Source organism: Meriones unguiculatus, chromosome X (assembly GCF_030254825.1).
Source record: "Meriones unguiculatus strain TT.TT164.6M chromosome X, Bangor_MerUng_6.1, whole genome shotgun sequence".
Lineage (NCBI taxonomy): Eukaryota > Metazoa > Chordata > Mammalia > Rodentia > Muridae > Meriones > Meriones unguiculatus.
This window is the reverse complement of record NC_083369.1, coordinates 35803912-35821306: the sequence shown is the minus strand read 5'-3', so window position 1 is coordinate 35821306 and position 17395 is coordinate 35803912. Positions and strand designations below refer to the sequence as shown.

The following is a 17395-nucleotide window of genomic DNA, read 5'->3' as shown; positions in this document are numbered from 1 at the left end:
GCCTGCTATTCCTTCTGCTTACCTCCCCTGCCTCTCACTCCTGGTCTCCTTTCTTCTCTCTTTTCCTTTCCTCTCACCTCAGTCATTGCCATTCTCAGGGAGCTAGGAAATGTGGGAGAGGGGTACTGCAGTTCCTCTTCCTGAGTAGCAGGTATACTGATTTAGCGGCACAAATAGCCTTCTTAGAACACCAGGACACAGGTGAACTCCCTTAGTGGTGCCCAAAATGCACAGCTACAGGGGCCAGAACCATGGCCCCTGTCTCTCAGTCCTTCCTCTGAACTGCTCCCTGCTGTGAAATCCTGCAACCTCCTTGAATAACCAGAGTGAACCCGTGTAGTCAAAGGTGCATCCCCTCTCTTGGAAAACAAGCCTCAGAATTCCCACCCTCAAACAGGGAAGGCAGAGGAGTGTGCCATGAGGCTCAAGGAGTATCCTTCGCCTGTCATGACAAGGAAGAAGAGACAGATAAGCAAGACAGAAGCCATTTCTCTGAAGAATGGGAGTAAGTGGACAGAACAGCATGCACTCCCACCCATGCTTGTCCACTAGAGAGTGTGTAGCAGGCACTACAGGCCTTGTACAAGACCTAGTCGATTGGCAGGTTCTAGCTTTGGCCTATACATACCTCAGAGGACAGCTGCAGCCCACACTCCATTTGGAACATCCAGCTTGACAACTTTGATTCAGACCAACGGTCTTGCCTTCTCTTCCTCACCTGGATCAGGCATGATGGGCCAATCAACAACTGAGCACCATGGGCCCCACCCTGTGGAAGTCTACACTACAGGGGTTCTGGCTGATGGACTGCTCCATGAGAGTCGTGCCACCCAGGGCTCGTTGGTGCCTCACACAGTTGTGAAACAGCCTGAGTGGCAAGTTTTCCACAGCCTACAGGACCATGGGCAGGACATTCCTTCAGGGTGGCCTCTGCAACCTTCCACTTCCTGAAGGGTGAATCCATGCTAATGCTTGCTACACAGGACTGTTATCAGGTTTCCCAGCCAGTAAATTTAAATTGACCATCGCACTGAAGAAGTAAGTCCTCTTATATCAAGCATTCAAAAAGTGCTCGTATTTAAAGGGATTTATTTTCACTTGCGCTCACCATGAGACCAAGACAGGACATAATCTTTGCCTCTGTTTCCATTAGTATATATCCTTTCCTTTGGTTCGCAAGCTTTCCCCTGTAGCTAAGCATATCAATTTGTCTACTCCTGCTATTGCTTGAATTATCAATCCCGAGAATGTTATGGACACTACAACTTCAAAAGAAGGTGACAAGTGGACAGGGATTGATCCCAAAGTTCACCACTGTATTTGCAATTGTACAGATAGGAAGACACATATTTGTTCTTCATACTGATTCATGCTTTCCAAGGCTACACTCCAGTGGGTCTGAGAGAGAACCAGTTACATTTCATAGGCAAAGGATCATCAATCACTTCCACTTTGGCCACAAATCTGAAGTAATTGTGTCAGTTCTAAAGTCTACTTTTGATGCCTCCCTCTGTGGAAGTGGTATCAGGGGACAGGAAGAAGGGATCCAGTTCAGACTGACTGGTAGCTTGCAGCTTCTCAGGATGTGTCTGAGCAACTTGGGTACCGCTTCCTTAGTAGACTGCACATTTTCTGAAGTATGGCTACCCCAAGAGAGTTCAGCATTAACTCCAGGTGAACTCCAATGTGAGTGCCCAGTATGAATTTTACTGAAACAATGGGCTCTAATCTATTTCATCAGGAGTTGTCTCTCAGATGAATGGTCTCAAGCACACATTTACTGTTTCAACGCGTGACCTCTCTTGGAAGTGGAGCCATCTTAATCATACTGAGTAAAGGCTGACACCATATTGCATTGGGGCAGATTCCAAAGTCAACATGACTGGTGTCTTCATTGAAAGCACAGAGGGCACACAGTGACAGAGATACAGTAGCAGAAAATGCAATGTGAATGCACAAACCTATTTCAAGGAGAAGCACCTTCAAGGCCATAAACAGCAATGGTGGCTGCTGGTACACAATGAAAGCTGTCTCTCTAGAGGCATTGGAAGAGTCATGCTCCTACCAACATCCACCCTGACATCAGGGGCAGACCACATATGTACTGTGTTCCTCCACAAAGTTCATTTGTGGTCATTTGTTATAATACTCAGAAGAAATGAACACACACCAGTATAAATGTATGTAGTGGCATAACTGAAGCTCTGGTGTACTTCTTAATTGACAGATTGTATGTTTATGACACTGTATTCCTATGTACTTGTCGTCATGCTGCTCGCACACACACACACACACACACACACACACTTTTTGAATGTGCTGCAAATTAATAAAGTGTAGAATCTAGAATTTTTGTTACATCATCCCCACTGATTGGTGCTGACATCCCTGTGTGTACTTACAAGCTGTTTGTAGACTGATCTGCACCAATTTCCTTTCAGGTTAATCAGGGTGACTGAGTTGTGCTCACCAGACTCCAGATGACCCAGAAACCCTGACATGAGAATACCCACAACTAGGAGACTGCCTGTTTCTGTTGTGTTGGTTGTTTTGTGGGGGGGGTGAGAGGAGTATTTTAGGAATCTTAAACTGGTGCTGATGTCACTATGTAGCCAAAATTGTATTTTTCCTGTCTCTACCTCCCAAGAGCAGGGGTGAGAACCTCAAAGCTCCACTGAGGCAGCCTCAATCTGTCCTAACAGTAGATAATGGAAGTTGCATGGGGTTTGGGGTTGAAGGGCTTGGGTCCACATGGAATCTCTTCACCTACACTTTAGTAAATCTCTCATCTTCCTCCATTCACTGAGGGTTTAAAGCTCATAGGCTACAGCTGTTATGACTACGACTTTCCCACACATCTGCTTAGATCATTCCCTTCAAAAATGGTGTGAGTTCCTGAAAAGGAAGCAAACCTTTCCTGGTGTGCGTCTTTGTGTTTGGTCTTGTGTCCAGCCTTCTCCTTCCCCGATCACTCCTCTTTTCTTTGTCTCTTATTCCCTCACACTCCAACCATTGCTTCCTCCCCTCAATCAACCCTTCCATCCTTCTGGGAATACTGCTAAAACTTCCTATGGGTAGAAAGAATTATGTTTTCATCTTCCACTGTTGTAGACTAAAGTTTCCTTCAAAAGCCCTCCTTCCTCACCACTAGCATGCACCATATCCTAAAGGGAACACAAATATTGTCCAGCATTAGGAATAGACCAAAGATTCAAAGCAGAAGAATGGCAAACTATTCCAGATTTTGCTTATTGACCTAGTCCTACACTGTCAACCACAATTGTGGAGATTATCACTACCACAACCCTTGCCTTCACAGCCCCTATGCTCTTCCTCCATCAGAACGGGCAGTTGCCAGTTGGGGTGGGGGAGCGGCACCATTTGTGACTCTAGGAAGGCAGATGCAGTGAGCTCCAGAGGTGTTATAATCACCTGATATCTCACTAGTCAAGCGTTACTCTGATTTCCACAGAGAACCTATGACCTGCAGAGCATGGGTCAAGATGCAATGGATCTGTGGAATTTTTAAGTGAGACTTAAGTTACCTTTTTGTTCCTGGAATTAAGGTAAAATTCCTTGTCCATAGCCTCCTCCCCACCTCACATTTGGAATCTATAGCCTTAGGTCAGGGACAGGCAAAGTTTCCAAGTGATCCCATGGAGATTTATCACAGTCCTGGTGCACTGAAAGGTCAGGACAAGAGCAATCGACTGAGGGTTATTAGAGGTGCTGTGTACTCTCCTGCTCTGGGAGAGCTGACCCCTCATTCCTATGCATTCTGGACCATTCAGAAACATTCCACATGGCAGGAAGAGGCACATGATCCTACTAAGGTCTTTTGTTTGTAGCTGTGCACATACTAGAAAAGTGTTGACTAAGGCAACATAGTCAAGACACACTTTAGAGAAGACAAGAGAAGTGGTCTTCCTGGAGCACCAAGGGTCAACCATGGGGCTCGAGACACAGGAAATGCTTGAGTCCTCTCACCCCTGACAATTTGTTCTAAACCAAGAGCCTGTGCACTATCCTCCAGCCCTCACAAAAGGTAAAATGTTGTCTTGTCTTTCCCTTGACCGAGGAATGCATTTGCTTCTGGATCTAAGAAACATAGCAACCACAAGAAGAAGCATACATCTTCTTCACGCCCTCTAAAAACCTTCCATGTGACAACTGGAGACTAGAAGGATGAGTGCTCTGTGGATAGTTTTGAGTCACTCCTGCTCATTCCTTGGCTATGTGATGGTTCAGAGGTTATGTTTAGGAATGTCCTTATCTGTTTATTCCTAGAAAAAGGATTTTATGTGTGTACTTGGCTCCTCAGTGAAGCCCAGGATGGTGATGGAGGAAAGATGAAACAAGATTGGGAAAGGTTAATGAATTGTTGAAACTGATGACTCTTGAGCTTAATGGGTACATGCAGTGCAGTGATTACAGTTTAGCGCACTTTCTGCTTTCATGTCTTTGGAAATTTCCATAACAAATGTCAAAAAATAAAAACAACCATACACTTTGAATAGTGAGGGGATGCGTAGGGGCCAGAAATCAGGACAGGAGAATAGCAAAACTGCTGTGTCTTGGGAACAACACCAAATTAAATACAAAGATAGCCTAAGGGACCCGTCTCCAGGCCATCATCTAGTCATAGATGCCATCAGACAGAAGAAGCCATCCTCAGCAACTGGGAAGCTACAGGCATGGAAAGAAGTAATAGACTTCCTAATTTTTAAACAAGTACTTTATTTTTAATCTAAAGGGGTTCCAATGTTTTCTCTTCGCTGTTGAAACACAAGGAAAGTGTACATAGGATAATGAACACCTTGGGTAAGGTGATCAGCTGTGCTATACAACGCTCCTCTCTCTCTCTCTCTCTCTCTCTCTCTCTCTCTCTCTCACACACACACACACACACACACACACCACACTCACATATGCAGTTACAGAGTAATGAACACATACACACACAGGCATATGAATATGCACATACTCACAGCTATAAGCAGAAACACAGAGAGACAGAGAACAACAGAGAGAGACACACAGAGAAAAGACAAAGACAGATAAAGCAGTAGGTGGCAAAAATTATTAATTTCTGAGTTTAGCAGAGAAGCTATCAAGATGCAAAGAGGATTTTCAGAGTCAAAAGGAAGGTACGTGTTCACCAAAAGCAGGACAACCAGCATCAGGGCAACAGCAACTTGTTGTAAGACTTGTTTTAAAGTCCTCCTGCCTGACAGATGCTCTGTCCCTCAAAGCCCATTTCCTTCCCCGGTATGAGGATGAAAATCTACCCAAGGTGCACCATCAAATATCATGCCTCGGGCTGAGACAAGGTACCATCTGAGTCAACATCCCAAATTTCAGGTATGTCAGAGGCAAAGAGAACTGCTTGTGTAGACACTGGTATGTGTGTACGTGAAGGTTTGCCTGTGAGTCTGTGTAAAGTCCAATTATTTTTTGGCCTGGCTCACAATACTTTTGTATTTCAATTTATTACAGTTTATTCACTTTGTATGCCAGCTGTAGCCCCTTCCCTGGTCCACTTCAAATGCTGTCTTCCCTCCCTCTTCTCCCATTCCCATCCCCAAGTCCACTGATAAGTTTGAAGGTCCCTTCCAACTGACCCTAGTCTCATCAGAACTGTCTGCATTGTCTTCCCCTGTGGCCTGGTAAGGCTGCTCACCCTTCAGGTGGAGTTGATCAAAAGACAGCCACTGAGTTCATGTCAGAGACAGTGCCTGTTCCCCCCTTACTAAGGACCCTACTTGGAAACTGAGCTTCCAGGGGCTATATCTGTGCAGGGGTTCTAGGTTATCTCCATGAATGGTCATTGTTTGGAGCGTCAGTCTCAGAAAAGTCCCCAGGGCTAGATAATTTGGTTCTGTTGCTCTCCTTGTGGAGCTCCTTTTCCCTCCAAGTCTTCCTATCCCCCTTCTTTCATAAGATTCCCTGCACTTTGCCCAAAGTCCCCCTATGAGTCTCAGCATCTGCTTTGATACCCTGCTGGGTAGTATCTTTCAGAGGTCCTCTGTGGCCCTCCAGTCCTGTTCCCTGTTTTCTCCCTCTTTGCATGTCTATCCCATTTGCCTTTTTGAAATGAGGATTGAGCATCTTACCCAGGGTTCTCCTTCTTGCTTGGCTTCCTTAGGTGTACAGATTTACTACGTTTATCCTATATTATAGGTCAAATATCCACTTATGAGTGAGTATATACCATGTGTGTCTTCCTGCTCCTGGAATACCTCACTCATGATGATCTTTTCTAGTTCCCACCATTTGCCTGCAAATTTCACAATTTCCTTGTTTTTAATTACTGAGTAGTATTCCATTGTGTAAATGTACGACAATTTCTGTATCCATTCCTCAACTGAGGGACATTTGGGCTGTTTCCTGATTCTGGCTATTAAGAATAAAGCAGCTATGAACACTGTTGCACAAATGTCCTTGTTGTATACTTGAGAATATTTTGGATATATGCCTAGGAGTGGTTTAGCTGGATCTTGAAGTAGCACTATGCCTAATTGTCTGAGAAAGTGACAGACCGATATTCCAAAGTGGTTGTATACGTGTTCATTCCCAACAGCAATGGCCAGGGTTCCCCTTTCTCCACATCTTGCCAGCCTGAGATGTGACTTTTGGTTTTTATTCAAAAGAGCCAGAACAAGAGATCTGAATATCTGGAAATGTTCCCCCCCCCCCATGGGACTGATGCTCCAACTAAGAACCATGCATGGAGGTAACCTAGAACCCCTGCACAGATGCGGCCCATGGCAGCTCAGTCTCCAAGTGGGTTCCCTGGTGATGGGATAAAAGGCTGACTGAACTCAGTGGCCAGATCTTTCATCACCTCCCCCTGAGGTGGGCAGCCTTAACAGAGAAAGAAAATGACAAGAGTCCATGATGAGACCTGATAGGCTAGGTCAGATGGAAGGGAGGAGGACCTTCCCTCTCAGTGTACTTGGGAAGGAGCTTGGGAAGAGAAGAGGGAGGATGGCTGTGATTGGGGGGGGGATGCAAGAGGTGGTGGTACAGCTGGGATACAAAGTGAATAAACTCTAATAAATAAAATCATTAAAAAATAAAATACATCGATTCACACAAGTGAGTAAGATCTAAACACATTATATAGGCAGATTTACTATGGTTAATAAAAGTAGACAAAAATGTCAACTATATATTAGCAAATCTTGGATGGAACTGCAATTCAATGGCAGAGCACCTGTCTATCATGAACAAGGCCCTGAGACCAATTTGTAGACTCTGCTTCTTAGGTGGTGTGATTACAAGTGTGCACCACCATGCCCAGCCTAGAGACAGAAACACATCCACTTTCTTTTACATACTGAAGGTATATTTTAAGTATCTAAGATCACCTCAAAAGAGCTATTTTACATTACTCAAACTTATAAAAACCAGGCATGTGAGTGAATTCCATGCAGTTGCAGAAACATTGGAAAGAGTACAGTGGGTTTCAGCATATACGCAGAAGAGTTTGCAGTAGGTCCTTGAACTCCTCGGGCCTGTCTACACAGGTCTCCTTGAGTCTTAGAGCAGGTGGAAGGACATCAAGTCTCCCCATCACTAGAACACTGTGAGGTGGCCAGTGGCAAAAGCCGGTCAAGATCCGGTGGTTCATTGTAGAGAGCTGACACACAGGACACTTGCTCTCTCTAGCATCTAGCTCAACACACAGTGGGTCAACCCATACTTAATGCACACAGCAAAACAGAGCAGGGGAAAAGCACGGAGGGAGGGGCAATGCAATCCTTTCTAATGAAGAATCTGGGAAGCACCTGAGAGGTAAGAATGACTCATCATCATTCCCATGAGCACTTCCAGCTTCACTCCAGTGGAACCCACTGCAGAGGCACACAGTGAAGACTTTATGTCAGCTGCGGTCAGGGGGAATGGTGACCAACAGTCTCCCCCCCACCACTAAGAGACACTATGGTTTCACTGAAACAGAGACTGCTGAGCTGTCATGAGCTTGTCACACTGAACCTAAACAAGAGCTCGTTCCTTTCCTTCGACTGGTCTGTGGCAACAAGAAGTTTGCCCTCCTGAATTAGAAGATTAAAAGAGAATATGTGGTCACAGGCCATGATTTGAATCTCTTAGGTACAGGATTGCCTGCCAGATACAGTGGTGTTTCCCAGAACATCCTGCACCTGCAGGATTCATCAATTCACTTGAATTACACCAATATTGTCCCGCTAGGATTAGGCCATTCATCTTAGAAGTCAGCATTTCTCATTCCTTGAAGACTTTGAGGAACCAGGAATGCAGGAAGCAAATGATTGCCAGGCATGACCCTGCACACCTATCACCACTACACTTGGAGAGAGAGGCAGGAGGACTTTGAGTTCAAGGGCAGCTTGGGCCATGCAGGATGCCATCTGCCTCAAACAAAGAAAGCAGAACCAGGCAGGGTGGAGCATGCCTCAGCACTCAGGGAGGCAGAGGCAGGCAGATCTCTGTGAGTTTGAGGACAGCCTGGTCTTTTAAAGCAAGTCCAGGACAACCAGAGGTATGCAGAAAAGCCCTGTCTGGAAAGGAGAAAAGAAAAGGAAAGGAAAGGAAGGGGGTGGAGAAAGGGAAGGCAGAAAAAAACTCAAAGAACCTAGATACTTTGTCTTTAAGCAAACGTTACTGTTCTTATCCATGAGCACAGTGCAAAGACAGGGCAAGTGGAAAGTTGCCCATTTCCATTCATTCTGCAAGTTCCAAGCACCAAGCATACAAAGAACTGGCCTAATAAACAGGGTGCCCACCCACCTTGCACTCTTGGCACTGATGAAAAGGGTATGATTGGCTTATCCGTGCTTCTGAGACCCACAGAATGAAACAATGTGGCCATCTCTTGATTTCCTCACATGGTACAGGTACTGGGTTAATTTTACTGGGCCATGGGACTAAGTGGTGACAGCCATTGTTGCCTTCCATAAAAATGATCTGATGATGTTTTAAAGTGTGGCACAAGGGGGATGTCATCTCTCAAGAAGTCACAAAGAGCCCTGGTTCTCTACCTCACTGTTATGTTATGCCATATTATGTTATGTCAAGTCATTTTATCTTATGATATGTTCCATCTTCTATGTTATTCAGAAAATGGCATCAAATACTCATATGGCAAAAATAACTTACAACTTCAAATCAGACAGCTTCTGACCTCAAGGAGGGAAAATCACCCCCCTCCCACACACACACACAGCCAAGTGAAACAGGATGTTCTCCATTCCTGTCCTAAGATCATAAATTCTATGTGCCCTGACTTTTATTTTACAAGGTGAAATTACGCAGAAGCCTCAAGAACCGCTCACTGCACCTATCACATCAGTGTGAAAGTGATAAGGACATTTTACCCATGGACTGCAGACAGCCAGGAATACATGCTGCAGAGTCCCACTTCACTGACACAGCCACCTTTGGCCACCGTTAGTAGTGGCATTTCTGGAGACCTGGCTACCAATGTCCACCTGTCTATACCATGTTGCTCTTTGAAGTCATACCATCCCCACACACATCGCCTTTAATAGAGAAGACGTATAATCTGAGGGGTCATACTGGAGTGATTCAAGGAATCAGTCTAATGTGGCCTGGATAAGAGCATTGTGCAAGCAAAAGGGAATGTGAAGTGAGACTTCACTCTGTTTTATCACACACAAACACACACACACATACACACACACACACACACACACATACACACACACACACACACACACACACACATCCCAGACCCCAACACTCACCACGGGGGAAGTGACTGAGAGAGAAAAAGAGAGGTGGATTCGGTGGGTTTGTGGAAAGATAGGTCTTGAACCCAGAAAAAGTTAAATTCAGATTAAGTAACTTCTTATTTTTTATTATTCCACAAGTATGATCACCTGGAACTACAGTTGGATCAGTTAAATTTTTGAAAATTCAAGTTTTACTGGTTTGAGCAACAGCCATAGTGTTACTGTTATTTGTCACAATGTTCAGCTTCTATTTTGGAACTTTCATAGCACTAGGATACGGACAACAAATCTGTTTGGGAAGCGGCGGAGTAGCTGTGTCTCTCCTCGCTCCCTCTTCTTCCAACTTAACCGTAGTTTTACTTAGTCTACTCGATATTTTGAGACTGCCAATCGATTTGGCCTCATCTAGGATCCATTCAGGCTCTACATCCTCATTCTTTAGGTAACTCCCACCTCACTGAAGAGGCACTAACGCCCGCCCGGAAGGGACATGGCTGAGGTTTTCACCCCTCCCAACATAAGTAGTAATAGACTTTCACCCAGAAAGGGTTTGGTTAGACTTCTGGGATGTTTGGTTGGCATAGACATGTAATTTTGGGAAGAGGTGGTATAACTATTTTCCCCTCAGCCCTCATTGCAGTGTTGAAGGGGTATGATATGTTGTCCTTCCGGTCTCTTTGCGAGCACTCCCCCAACTCTCCTCACTTATTACGTGGTATGAGAAGGCTGTCCAGAGGGCATAAAGGGTATAAATGTATAAAGGAGGGGACATCTGAGAGGGAGGTCAGAACCTAGAGAAATCTGAATCATTCGTACGAGTCCCCAAAGGTTTAGATTCTACTTGATAATTCTGTCTCCGTCGTTCTAGTCAGGACAGGCAACAGCTGCAGTCTCCCCTTCCGGACGCTAGCCTGAGGGCGTTAAGATAACTGCGGGAGAACAGACCCAGGTTGGGAAAGAGAACAGTGGTTGGTTTTAATTTGCGGTGCCTTTTTACAGATTCTGAGACAATGAAGCAAATATCCAGGGAGACATTTTCCTGATTCCAGTCTTTTATCAGCATACAACCCCAGTACTCGCTACACCATTGTATTTTGAAACTCAATAACTTGATAAAATATTTTTGGAATCAAGAAAATCTCTATATGGAAGACCCCTAGCAACAAAACAGAAAGAGTTCTTTTTTCCGGTGTTCTTTATGCTTTCACCCGGCGCAGTGTTTTTAGGTGTACTGCAGCCAGGCAATGTGCTAGCTACAGGTTTTAACCGTTGTATTTTGAAACTCAATAACTTGATAAAATATTTTTGGAATCAAGAAAATCTCTATATGGAAGACCCCTAGCAACAAAACAGACAGAGTTCTTTTTTCCGGTGTTCTTTACGCTTTCACCCGGCGCAGTGTTTTTAGGTGTACTGCAGCCAGGCAATGTGCTAGCTACAGGTTTTAACCGTTGTATTTTGAAACTCAATAACTTGATAAAATATTTTTGGAATCAAGAAAATCTCTATATGGAAGACCCCTAGCAACAAAACAGACAGAGTTCTTTTTTCCGGTGTTCTTTACGCTTTCACCCGGCGCAGTGTTTTTAGGTGTACTGCAGCCAGGCAATGTGCTAGCTACAGGTTTTAACCGTTGTATTTTGAAACTCAATAACTTGATAAAATATTTTTGGAATCAAGAAAATCTCTATATGGAAGACCCCTAGCAACAAAACAGACAGAGTTCTTTTTTCCGGTGTTCTTTACGCTTTCACCCGGCGCAGTGTTTTTAGGTGTACTGCAGCCAGGCAATGTGCTAGCTACAGGTTTTAACCGTTGTATTTTGAAACTCAATAACTTGATAAAATATTTTTGGAATCAAGAAAATCTCTATATGGAAGACCCCTAGCAACAAAACAGACAGAGTTCTTTTTTCCGGTGTTCTTTATGCGTTCACCTGGCGCAGTGTTTTTAGGTGTACTGCAGCCAGGCAATGTGCTAGCTACAGGTTTTAACCATTGTATTTTGAAACTCAATTACTTGATAAAATATTTTTGGAATCAAGAAAATCTCTATATGGAAGACCCCTAGCAACAAAACAGACAGAGTTCTTTTTTCCGGTGTTCTTTACGCATTCACCCGGCGCAGTGTTTTTAGGTGTACTGCAGCCAGGCAATGTGCTAGCTACAGGTTTTAACCGTTGTATTTTGAAACTCAATAACTTGATAAAATATTTTTGGAATCAAGAAAATCTCTATATGGAAGACCCCTAGCAACAAAACAGACAGAGTTCTTTTTTCCGGTGTTCTTTATGCTTTCACCCGGCGCAGTGTTTTTAGGTGTACTGCAGCCAGGCAATGTGCTAGCTACAGGTTTTAACCGTTGTATTTTGAAACTCAATAACTTGATAAAATATTTTTGGAATCAAGAAAATCTCTATATGGAAGACCCCTAGCAACAAAACAGACAGAGTTCTTTTTTCCGGTGTTCTTTACGCTTTCACCCGGCGCAGTGTTTTTAGGTGTACTGCAGCCAGGCAATGTGCTAGCTACAGGTTTTAACCGTTGTATTTTGAAACTCAATAACTTGATAAAATATTTTTGGAATCAAGAAAATCTCTATATGGAAGACCCCTAGCAACAAAACAGACAGAGTTCTTTTTTCCGGTGTTCTTTATGCTTTCACCCGGCGCAGTGTTTTTAGGTGTACTGCAGCCAGGCAATGTGCTAGCTACAGGTTTTAACCGTTGTATTTTGAAACTCAATTACTTGATAAAATATTTTTGGAATCAAGAAAATCTCTATATGGAAGACCCCTAGCAACAAAACAGACAGAGTTCTTTTTTCCGGTGTTCTTTACGCATTCACCCGGCGCAGTGTTTTTAGGTGTACTGCAGCCAGGCAATGTGCTAGCTACAGGTTTTAACCGTTGTATTTTGAAACTCAATAACTTGATAAAATATTTTTGGAATCAAGAAAATCTCTATATGGAAGACCCCTAGCAACAAAACAGACAGAGTTCTTTTTTCCGGTGTTCTTTACGCATTCACCCGGCGCAGTGTTTTTAGGTGTACTGCAGCCAGGCAATGTGCTAGCTACAGGTTTTAACCTTAACACAGAATACTAACTAGGGTTACTAATGTAAAGGATGAAGAATGTATTTGCTGCCACTCTGTGTAAACATGTTACGATTATTCTCCCTTTGACCGATGAACTAAGGCTCAAAGTGTTTCTGATTTTTCCCTGTAGAAGCAGCAAGTTGCTGGGCTGAGGTCTATTTAAGCCTGAATCACGTGCTTATTTTTCCTCTTGCGCCCCCCCCCCCCCGGAATAATAACCTCTCAACTTCACTCTTGAGATTTGAATTTTTAAGGTTCCGGAAGAAATACTATAGATTTACCATCTTGGCAAATCCCTTACTCCACCTTGGTTAGTTTTGTTGTTGTTTCAGGTTTTTTTTCCTTTTTTTATTTTTATTTTTTTTCTGTAGAGAATGCCATAACCAGGTGAAGCTGGAGCCTTTCCAAGATCTTTCTCTAAAATCTGTTGATGTTGTTACCTCTGGTCGAATCCCTTTCAGTAAGGAGTTTTTCTGCCTAGGGGGACAGCGGTGCCATTCATCACTGCTGAAGGCCTGAATCCAGGGCTGGGGGCCCATCCGTGAGAGGGGAGGGGCCAGGGGCGGCCCCCTTGTGACCAGCCCTGAGGAGAGGTCACGGAGAAGACCGGCAGAGGAGCGCCTGGACAGCAGCTGCTGACTTTCTAGATCAAGCGCGCCTTGGGGACCCAGGTAACAACCCAGACCTTTTTACAAATCCGTGGGCTTGGGAAGCTGCCGAGGTCGGGAAGGGAGAGAGAGCATGCACTTTGGGGGTCGCGGACTGTGGATGGGGGTGGTCACGCGTGAAGAGTCTGAATTCTAGGGGAAACCCTAGGAAATGAGAGGACAGGAGGAAGAAACAGGGTGTGAGGGTACAGGCACGAAAGAGCAAGAGAGGGCGCTAGACCAAGTGGCATACAGCAAGTGCGCTTAGGAGTACAGGCTGAAGCATAGGTAAGAAAGGAGCCAGGGGACAGTTTTCTTCCCGAGTCAGTTTTTCCGAGGATAACCTCCTTTCAGCCATATTTAACATACATTGTTGACTCAAGGGTTTTAAAGATGCAAGGAGAGAATGTAGAGAAAGGTGCACCAAAGCAAGGCTGCACAGAGCGCCAGTGGTTATGCTTTTTAAAAGAGTTGCCATCCTTTCCACCCTAACGCTCAGGCCAGTCCCCTCTCCTCTCCGCCGTACCCGCAGTTCTGGCGGCCTTTGGAGCAGGTAGCCCCGGGCTCGGCACGCCACGCGAGCCCCGTGCACGGGCGGAGACGCGGCCGCGCGCCGGGCTCGCGGCAGGGGGAGGGGCTGAGGCTAACGGCACCGCGGCCATGACGCCGGCTGGCCGTCCACACGAGTTCCTGTCTCCCTCCACCCACAGCCACAGCTCATTCCCAGACGCGTTTCTTCCCAGGCTTGGGAGTGAGCCGATGGCCCACGTTCGAGAAGCGTCCCGGTCCTCCCGGTCGGTCGCCTGTTGGAGTTCGGGAGGTCGAAGAGCCTGTTTGGAGCAGGCAGCTGAGCAAGCAGCGAGAATGGAGCAGATGATGCGGGGTACACAGGGACCCAAGGAGAACAAGCCGGAGCAGTGGCCAGAACCCGAGCCCACGTCGGAGAACTTAACAACTAGGGCCAGTGGCAGCGATGAGAAGGTGCTCGCTTCCACCCTGGCTGCTTGTCACACCAGCTCCAGCTTGGTTTGCCCGCGCCGCAAGCCCCGCCCTCGGTCCCAGCCCAGGTCCCGCTCCAGGGGAGGGCGTGGGCTCAAGGCCCCACCCTCGCCTCCCTCCAAACCTCCGCCACCCCCTCCTGCGCCGCCACCTCCACCCCCGCCCCAGCTGCGGTCGGTGGCCTGCCGCAAATCTAGGCGTAGAGCCAGGCCTGCACCTAGATCCCAATCACGGAAAAGCTCCTCTAGTGATCTAGGCTACTCTGGGGATCCAGAGAGCACAGAATACCCGTTATTAGAGGTTGTGTCTAATAAAGGTCCCACAGGCTGCCCTCATGTAGAGAGCATTAAAGTAGCCAAAAACTGGCGGAAGAACCTGCGGATGATCTACCAGCGATTCATTTGGAGTGGAACTCCGGAGACTAGGAAACGTAAGGCAAAATCGTGCATCTGTAATGTATGTAGTACTCATAAGAACAGACTCCACTTATGTGTCTCCTGTGTATTTTTTGGATGTTTTACTGAGAAACATATTCATAACCATGCAGAAACAACACAACACAGTTTAGCAGTAGACCTCTGCCATGGGGTTATATATTGCTTTATGTGTAAGGATTATGTATATGATAAAGATATAGAAAAGATTGCCAAAGAAACAAAACAGAAACTTCTGAAACTATTAACTTCGACTGCAGTAGACGTATCTGATCAGCAGTGTATGTCACTGGAGGCTGACGAAAATCAATCAACCTCTGAGTCCAAAGATCAGGAGACTGCTTTGGTAAAACCTAAGAAAAAGAGGAGGAAACAGACAGTTTATTACACTATAGGAGTTAGAGGTTTGATCAATCTTGGGAACACCTGCTTTATGAATTGCATTGTCCAGGCACTTACTCACATTCCGCCACTGAAAGAGTTCTTCCTTTCCGATAAGCACAAGTGCGTAATGACAAGCCCTAGCTTGTGTTTGGCTTGCGAAATGTGTTCGCTATTTCAAGCCATGTATTCGGGGATTCGATCACCTCTTATCCCCTATAAATTACTGCACCTGATATGGATTCATGCAGAACATCTAGCTGGCTACAGGCAGCAGGATGCGCATGAATTTCTTATTGCAATATTAGATGTGCTGCATAGACACAGCAGAGATGATAGCATCGAGCAAGAAGGCAACGCCAATTGCTGTAACTGCATTATAGATCAAACCTTTACAGGTGGCTTGCAGTCAGATTTGACATGTCAAGTCTGTCATGGTGTCTCTACCACTATAGACCCATGCTGGGACATCAGTTTGGATTTGCCTGGCTCTTATAGCCCAGAGAGGGCTTGTAGCTCAGTGAATAGCGATGACGACAAATCAACAGTCACCTCACTTACAGATTGCTTGCAATGGTTTACAAGACCCGAGGATCTGGGAAGTAGTGCCAAAATCAAATGCAATCAATGCCAAAGCTACCAGGAATCTACCAAACAGCTCACAATGAAGAAATTACCGATTGTGGCCTGCTTTCATCTGAAACGGTTTGAACATTCTAGCAAACAGAGGCGAAAGATTAATACTTTTATCTCATTTCCTTTGGAACTGGACATGACTCCCTTTCTGGCCTCTACTAAAGAGAGCATAATGAATGGCCAGCCATTAGCCGAATGTGTGCCCAGTGAGAATAAGTATTCTTTGTTTGCAGTGATTAACCACCATGGAACTTTGGAAGGTGGCCATTACACCAGCTTTATTCGTCAAGAAAAGGATCAGTGGTACAGCTGTGACGATGCCAGGGTCACCAAGGCTACAATGGAGGAGTTACTCTGTAGTGAAGGGTATCTACTCTTCTATTACAGGCAAGATATAGAAAGAGAATAATCTTATCCAGAACACTTTCCAAAAAATTATAATAAATAAATAAAAGAAAAAAAAACAAAAAAAAAGAGTAAGGATCCTAAAGTGACAAACAACACAAGCCTACCTTGAATAGACTATTACAATGCCATTACAACAACGAGCACCTCTTAAAGAAACACAAAAATCTACCTGGAGTGGACATTAACCATAATACCTATATGACAAGTGGCACTTTGGCATAAAGGGTCTATTTTTACCCTGTCCCATAACTTTATGGGAGGAAGACACTGAGTTAACTGTGACCATTTAGCCTTAAGAACTGGAGGGAGGGAAGGAGAGATTGAAAAGGGTCACATAAAGAATATTAAGTGAATTCTCAAGGTGGAATGAGAGGGGATATTTTGCAATTACTATGTGTTCTTTATTTTTTCAGAGATATTGTGTTAAGTGGGGGGTATCTTTTGGGGGTTTTAATTGATTGTGGTTATTGTTATAAGTGCACAAATAGTATGAAAAAAACCAAATATTTTAAAAGAAAAACTTTAAAGCTTTAAAAGAAAACCATTAGAAACATTTTTGAAAGTTTTAAGAAAACATTTTAAATGTCAAAATTTTAAGTTAAGTATTTTAGAAGAAATATTTTTCAATGTTTTTAATTTAAAATGATTCCAAATTGTTATTGTGTGAAAATAGAGTATTTAGAAATTCTTACAATTTAAGATGAAATATGAAATTTTTTAAGGTAGTTCATGAAAGAAACACTTTAATTTAAAAACAGTAAAGGAAAATCTTTAAAAGCCCAATGTGAAAACATTTAGATTCTACAAATGTAAAGCATAAAATCTATGCATTGGAAAACCAAATTTTTCAGAAAATATTCATAGAAGAGCTAAAAAGTAAAATTTCAAAGTATATAGAATGAAATGAAACTAAGTTAATTGGTTTTAAAGATTGCAAAAAGAAAAACGTTTTCAAGAATTAAGCAAGAACCTTCTGTGAATTCAACTGCAGAGATTTCAGCACAAAAAAACTTCGAAAATATATTCACATACAGATTAACAACTGATGTAAATAAG

General features: G+C 44.2%; 1 protein-coding gene and 1 pseudogene across 1 annotated transcript; one reads left to right on the top strand and one right to left on the bottom strand.

Moving 5' to 3' along the window:
• LOC110544463 (mitochondrial dynamics protein MID49-like) overlaps nucleotides 1–14143 on the bottom strand; it is a 48203-nt pseudogene extending 34060 nt beyond the window's left edge.
• On the top strand, nucleotides 13327–17148 carry Usp51 (ubiquitin specific peptidase 51). Its single transcript, XM_021630353.2, has 2 exons — nucleotides 13327–13505; nucleotides 14225–17148. The coding sequence occupies exon 2, from the start codon at nucleotides 14241–14243 to the stop codon at nucleotides 16338–16340; it is 2100 nt and encodes a 699-aa protein (XP_021486028.1). The 5' UTR covers nucleotides 13327–13505; nucleotides 14225–14240; the 3' UTR covers nucleotides 16341–17148.
• The last annotated feature ends 247 nt before the right edge of the window (nucleotides 17149–17395 follow it).

Bases quoted from the DNA above. Each gene is read 5' to 3' on its own strand.
- Usp51 (XM_021630353.2), top strand. From the start codon at position 14,241: ATGGCCCACGTTCGAGAAGCGTCCCGGTCCTCCCGGTCGGTCGCCTGT.